This window comes from Macrobrachium rosenbergii, chromosome 20 (assembly GCF_040412425.1).
Source record: "Macrobrachium rosenbergii isolate ZJJX-2024 chromosome 20, ASM4041242v1, whole genome shotgun sequence".
Classification (NCBI taxonomy): Eukaryota; Metazoa; Arthropoda; class Malacostraca; order Decapoda; family Palaemonidae; genus Macrobrachium; species Macrobrachium rosenbergii.
The window spans coordinates 13,507,501-13,515,138 of record NC_089760.1 but is presented as its reverse complement, the minus strand read 5'-3'; the positions used below and the strand labels follow the sequence as shown (position 1 = coordinate 13,515,138).

The following is a 7,638-nucleotide window of genomic DNA, read 5'->3' as shown; positions in this document are numbered from 1 at the left end:
ATTTCATAGTGCAATTGCAAGGTTTTCCTCTTGTTACACCTTTAAAACCTTCTTCACTCTTAATTTCCCTTTCATTGCTGAATAACCTCATAGGTCCCAGCACATGGCCCTTGGCCTAAATTTTGTATTCCAGTTCCAACTGACTAAGAACACTGAAAGGGCGAGAGATGTGGAGATACACTTGGTAAAATGATCAGCGTAGGTGAAAGGTTGGGTCTGTGTTCTGAGATGGTTGTGTCATGTAGAAAGAATGGGTGGTACGAAGTCGGTGAATAGGTGTACAATTAGGAAGTACTCGGAGGGTAGTGGAGAGGAAGACATGCAAAGGTGACGGAAAGGAGGGACCTAAATATCTTGGAAACAAAACTGATTGCAAGATAAAGAGGTGATAGGCGCAATGATCTGTGTAGGTGTATGGAGTTAATAACGTTGCAGAAGTTTTTGCTCGCGGGGTTCATCTACGGATCAGCTAGAAAAAGCTAGATTTTTTACTAAATATGTAACAGCATTTGACTCTGAATATAGTTTAGTGCACGATTTGGTAATCGATCTACTTACGATTACATACAAATCAAGATTGTCTGCTGAAAGTTAATAATGTTAACAAATTTAAGTCTTGGAACATAAATATGTTAATTCCTTGAATATCCGACAGATATTAGATATGATTTAATTCCTAGTCACCTCGTTCAAAGCACGTATCCTTTAAATATTCCAAAATAATTGGCTTATTATTCTTTAATTAAATTAAGTCAAAAGGCATTGAAAAGCAATGCCAAAATACAGAAGACAAGGGAAGATGATCTTGCGACAGACTTTAAAGTAAAACGTGGCTGGGAATGAGAATGAATCATCAGTGGGGAGCAATAATTTTAAGGACACTGTCTGATGGGAAACGAAAGGAAAAAAATCTTGAATAAGTAAACAAATAGAAGATGGCCGGAAATCAGATAGATTTTACTTGGAAAGAGTGCGCCCAACAGTTCAAGAAATTAAACAACCAAACAATAATGACGACGTACATAGGGAACTTCTGGAAAAATGATAAAAATGAAACACCTAAGGCCATCGTTAAAGGGAAAAAAGAAAACAGCTAACCCCATCATTATTAGAAAGAAGTTTCATGTTCCCTTTTTTCCCCTTAGTTCAAGTCCTTTCTCTTTACTGTTCAGGATGCTTTTTATTGCCGAATTGCTGCTATCTTTTAGTTTCGTGCTCAGACTGGAATATGCTCTTCTAGTCATGAGTTCCTAACGGTTTAGGTAGTTTTCTATGAACATCTGCGTAGCAGAAAATGGGAAGATACCTTTCTTCCCATTTTCTGCTGCATAGAAAATGGGAAGATCGTCTTACAGTAACGCAGAAAATGGGATCGTCACCACAGTGTCACTATGAATAACAATATGTCTCACGGTCCCTCGGTAAAGTTCGTCTAGAGAAAGCATCCGTAAACGCTATAGCAATACAAGCTGAACCCTGGACAGCAGCATTTTCGTATCTCGGTGGCAGAATTCGAATTTCCTTGCTGTCATCTTGCTAATCGCACAGAGCGTAAGTCTTCTTTGTTCTGCATCAGATGTATGCCAGAGATTCTTTGTGGTAATGGTCTAGATGCGTGGAATTTATTTACAAATTGCATATGATGATTACCGAGTGATATTTGTGGCGCTTCAACTTCTCTAAGCGATATAGGTAACAGCCAAATGCTCAGAGCCTTTGGTTTTCCTGAAATTTTTATAAAATATTCTGCTTACCTCCTGCAAGTATCGAGTAGTTGCTGGGGGGACCGTGCTCTGATGGAGGAATTAGAATCGTATCATCGGAGATAAAGAGACTGTATATTGGAGAAACAAATCCACCGCACAAATATATTCTGAAATAGAACTATAGAGAGTCTCGAGGACCTGCACGATTCTTTTTCCAATCTGAAAATAAGAAAATGAGAATCACAGATTCTCGAAAGCTCTCTGTAGAGTTTTTATTTTTAGAGTATATTTGAATAGTTACATAACAGTGAATTTGTTTCTCCACTTTAAGACACATGCTTAAAAGATTTATTGATATTCCACTGATAGTGCAACCGAGTGTGAGTTCCGTTAGACAACCATATGTGCAGGTATTAAAGGGGCTGCTGTGCTTTAAAAAATATATCCCTTAGGGGGTTAATGCCGTCGGTGCACCTCATGCGGTGCGCTGTAGGCATTATTTAAGGTTCTTTGAAGGGTCCCTTTGCCCCCCGCTGCAACCCCTTCCAATCCTTTTATTGTACCTCCGTTCATATTCTCTTTCTTCCATTGCTCTCCCCCCTCTCCCAACAATTGATTCATAGTGCAACTGCGAGGTTTACCTCTTGTTACACCTTTGAAACCTTTTTACTGTAAGTTCCCATTTCAGCGCCGAATGACCTCATAGGTCCCAGTGCTTGGCATTTGGCTTAAATTCTATATCTTACCTTTAAAAGATACAGTATATATATTCATAGTCTAAACATATTTTCTTAGGGTGATATTTCGTTAAATTTGCGTTTTGCACACATTTGTTTGTCCTCTGCTGCTAAAATTCATATTAGCGCCATCTGTAAGTGTGACGTCACCCCGTGAATGTGAAAACAGGTCAGGTAACATTGCTGATACACAGAAGGCACTGGTATATCTGCTGAGATATCAGAAACTAAGTCGAAATCTTCCGATTCTTATGAATTGCCAGACCTCCCGAAACCCTTAGAAGCAGGAAGTTAGGCTGTCTTCATTTTCTCTCTTTTTTTATTTATAATTTTTTTTTTGTACAGTCCCTGCCGTGAAACACAATGCACAAATTATATCCAATGAACAATTTGTACCCAAGAGACATGTATACAGTGGACAGAATTAACTCAATGAACAAAATGTATCCAGTGTTTCAAAGGACAAAATATGATTAATGAACAAAGCTCACCCAACATGCGCACTAAGCAAAGTGTACCCAACAGACAAAATGTACCCAGTTGGCAGCATATATCCAAATTACCCAGTGGAAAAAATAGGTCACCCAGTAGACCAAATGTGTTTAGCAGACAAAATGCTCCCAACTGACGATATGTAGCCAAAGTACCCAAAGTACCCAATGACAAACTGTACTAGATAGACTAAATGTACCCAAGAGATGAATTGTATCAAGCAAACGAAATGTACCCAGTGGGCAATATGTACCCAGGAGATGAATTATATCAAGCAGACGAAATGTATCCAATGGACAATAAGTACCCAGGAGATGAATTTTATCAAGCGGACGAAATGTACCCAGTGGACAATATGTACCCAGGAGATTAATTGTATCAAGCAGACAGAAATGCACCTAATGGGCAGTAGATGAGAAATGAATTGTATCAAGCAGACGAAATGTACCCGATGGACAATATGTACCCAGGAGATGAATTGTATCAAGCAGACGAAATGCACCTAATGGGCAGTATGTACCCAGGAAATGAATTGTATCAAGCAGACGAAATGTACCCGATGGACAATATGTACCCAGGAGATGAATTGTATCAAGCAGACGAAATGTACCCAGTGGAGAATATGTACCCAGGAGATGAATTGTATCAAGCAGACGAAATGTACCCAATGGGCAATATATACCCAGGAGATGAATTGTATCAAGCAGATGAAATGTACCCAGTGGACATTATGTATCCAGGAGATGAATTGTATCAAGCAGACGAAATATACCCAATGGACACTATGTACCCAGGAGATGAATTGTATCAAGCAGATGAAATGTACCCAATGGGCAATATGTACCCAGGAGATGAATTATATCAAGCAGACGAAATGTACCCCAATGGGCAATATGTACCAGGAGATGAATTGTGTCAAGCAGACGAAATGTACCCAATGGACAATATGTACCCAGGAGATGAACTGTATCAAGCAGAAGAAATATACCCAGTGGGCAATATGTACCCAGGAGATGAATTGTACCAAGCAAATAAAATGTACCCAATGGGCATTATGTACTCAGGAGATGAATTGTATCAAGCAGAAGAAATGTACCCAATGGGCAATATGTACCCAGGAGATGAATTGTATCAAGCAGACGAAATGTACCCAATGGACAATATGTACCCAGGAGATTGTTTTATACCAACAGATGAAATGTACCCATTGGGCAAAATGTACCCAGGAGATGAATTGTATCAAGCAAATAAAATGTACCCAATGGGCAATATGTACCCAGGAGATGAATTGTATCAAGCAGACGAAATGTAATGGGCAATATGCACCCAGGAGATGAATTGTACCAAGCAGACGAAATGTACCCAATGGACAATATGTACCCAGGAGATGAATTGTATCAAGCAGACGAAATGTACCCATTGGGCAAAATGTACCCAGGAGATGAATTGTATCAAGCAAATAAAATGTACCCAATGGGCAATATGTACCCAGGAGATGAATTGTATCAAGCAGACGAAATGTACCCAGTGGGCAATATGTACCCGCAGGAGATGAATTGTATCAAGCAGATGAAATGTACCCAGTGGGCAATATGTACCCAGGAGATGAATTGTATCAAGCAGACGAAATGTACCCAGTGGGCAATATGTACCCGCAGGAGATGAATTGTATCAAGCAGATGAAATGTACCCAATGGGCAATATATACCCAGGAGATGAATTGTATCAAGCAGACGAAATGTACCCAATGGACAAATGTGCCCAACTGACGAAATGTACCCAGTAGACGAATTGTATCAAACGGACGAAATGTGCCCAATGGACAAAATATCCCAAATAGACGAAATGTATCGAACCATCAAAATGTGCCATGGGGACAAAATATACCCAACAGACGCAATGTACCCAGAAACAAACTGCATCTAATAGACAAGTTGTGCCACAAGAACAAAATGTAACTGATAGTAAAAAATATATCTAACGAACAAAAATGCCTAACAAACATTAGCACCGATGTACGCAACTCAAAAATTGTACCATCAGATACAGTACATCAAATTAGCAAAACGTAGTGTACCTTATGGACAGAGAGCAAATAATTAATAAAATGTTATTACGAAAATGTAATTGATGCACCCACTTGGGTACATTTGGTGCACTGGGTACATTTTGTCCCATGGCTACATAAAGTGTTTTATCAAGTGGGTACATTTTATTGACACCCTTTTTTTCACTGGGTACATTTTAACAGTTGCGTACATCTGGACTTTTGTGTTTCTCGGCAGGAACCTTTTGCCTAAAAAAAGGAGACTTAGAACTTAACATGTTAATTCTCTAGATTCAGGGTAATCTGATTCATAAGAATCGGAGGATTTTGATTTAGTTTCCTGTATATGAGCAGATATGCTAATACCTTCCCAGTTTCTATTTTTACATGCATGAATTGATGTCACGCTGACAGCTGGCGCTAGTATGTGTTTCTGCAGTATGAGTTTCGGGCCCATTTTATGCATTTCCAGTACTCGTCTTTCAAATATAAGATCTGTTAAAATCAGAAATTTTGACTAGATTCCGTTTCGTCATATATATTCCCATTTGTTATGTTTGAGTATACTACGAAGGGATGCCACCTTGAAGAGGTTCGTTTGAGGAATCAAAGTTGAATGGCAGTAGATTGCCCCATTTGACAGAATTCCTGTGTGGATTATCAGAGTTTCAGATAGTTTGCTTTATCAGTACTTCACTCACTTCAGCAAAACATAAAACAAGTAAAAAATTCGCCGAAGTTTCTTCGGCGCAATCGAGTTTTCTGTACAAAGTATAATGTTGTATGACACTCTCCGCCATGGCCCATGGAACTGTCAGCCACGGCCCATGAAACTTTCAGCCACGACCCGGTGGTGGTCTGTGTGCTATAGGTGCCAGACGCACGATCATGGCTAACTTCAACCTTAAATAAAATAAAAACTACCGAAGTTAGAGGGCTGCAATTTGATACGTTTGATGATTGGAGGGTGGATGATCAACATACCAAGTTGAAGCCCTCTAGCCTCAGCAGTTTTCAAGATCTGAGGGCGGACAGATAAAGTGCGGATGGACAGACAGATAGCCTTCTCAGTAGTTTTCTTTTACAGAAAACTAAAAAAGGAATGGCAGAGGATTGTGATAAGGTTTGATTCAGTAGTTCTTCAGGATACAAAAGAAAGCTGTGGTTAAGTGGTTAGCCTTAAATCTAAGTGATTGTCTGAATTAAGTACTCAGCGTAAGTGGCATACAAAAAGAAAGGGCTCAAATATCTTTGATAAAATGACTCTAATCGCAGCCAGATGATAGCTACCTATTTATTAGGTTGTTTTTGATTAGTGGTGTGAGGTGAACTCTAAATGTGTCAAATGTGGATCGAGCAGTGGCCCTTTTAAGGTGGTATCATAAGTGACTAATCCTCAATTGCTGCGTAGGGTTAGTAAGCTTAACCGACCCACAAATGACGGTCTTCAGTTGACGGGAAAATTGGCAGAGTTCGTCAAAACATATGGCACGTTTTTAGGTTTATTACTTAAATCTGAATCGAAAGTAATGATGTAGACGATTTAAAAACTAAATCAGTTTCAGCGAGATAGAATGTGTGCCCGGCACTATACCCATTTCTTGATTTATCCTGTAATAAAGATGACTATCCTAACCGCTCAACTCTCCTCGCTGCTGGGAGAAAGGGAGCCGGGGATTTGGTACGATACATGTAAACATACGCTGCCGGGGTCTAAGCGATGTCAGGCAGGGCAGCCGATCGAGGCTACTACGGTCTACCCCAACGCCAAATCAAAGTCCTTCAAAAGAAGGCATCGTGCTTACCCCATATAAAAAATGGGAAAATGCACGTTAAACGAAGAAGACCTGGTAACTGGATAATGATGCGTATAACACGCGCACTGACTTTTCGAAACAACGGCGTCTCTCCCTAGATGTGTCTTCGTACAGTAGTAGGGATCCTAATAGTAACTGATGAATAATCTATACAGTGAATACAGCAGCGGGAGAAAGTGCAAACTACTATTGGTGGTTAGATTTCAGCACTTATCAGGTTACCTGGTGCAAAATAAAAGTGCTGTAATTAATTCATATTTAACCAGTACGGAACTTTTGCATTTACCTTTGGGAGCATTGGTTCTTCATGCAATTCAGAATAGTTATTTTTCAGTAGCAGGCAAATGAAAAGTAACTAAAGACAGGTGCAATGTCTATAAAACTAGACTTTGGTGATTACCCATGGCGATGAAAAAACATTAACTCTCTAAATCCCAAAGTCAACGAACAGTCACAAAGAGCATGGGAAACTATGGGATTAGAGGCTACTGTAAGGCTGTTGGATAAGCAATTTAGCTCTGTCATGAACTGCATAAAGGATCAAGACCCCCTAGGAAATTTTGAATTCGGCTCTTGTCTTTCTCACTAGCGTTATAATGTGATCTCCTCCTGGACTGCCATTTTGTCTCCACAATAGAAACATATCCTAGGTGTGAATAAGCATCTTTAACAGGTCGTGAATGTGGATCTTTAACCAGGTCGTGATTGTGGATCTTTAACTAGGTCGTGAATGTGGATCTTTAACTAGGTCGTGAATATGGATATTTAACTAGGTCGTGAATATGGATTTTTAACCAAGTCGTGAATATGGATCTTTAACCAGGTCGTGAATATGGATT

General features: G+C 39.6%; 1 protein-coding gene across 1 annotated transcript; it reads left to right on the top strand.

The window, feature by feature from the left end:
* The first annotated feature begins 3,377 nt into the window (after nt 1-3,377).
* Nucleotides 3,378-4,247, top strand: LOC136848902 (myosin light chain kinase, smooth muscle-like). Its single transcript, XM_067121724.1, has one exon. It carries the CDS (start codon nt 3,378-3,380, stop codon nt 4,245-4,247), a length of 870 nt encoding a protein of 289 aa, XP_066977825.1.
* Nucleotides 4,248-7,638: the final 3,391 nt, after the last annotated feature.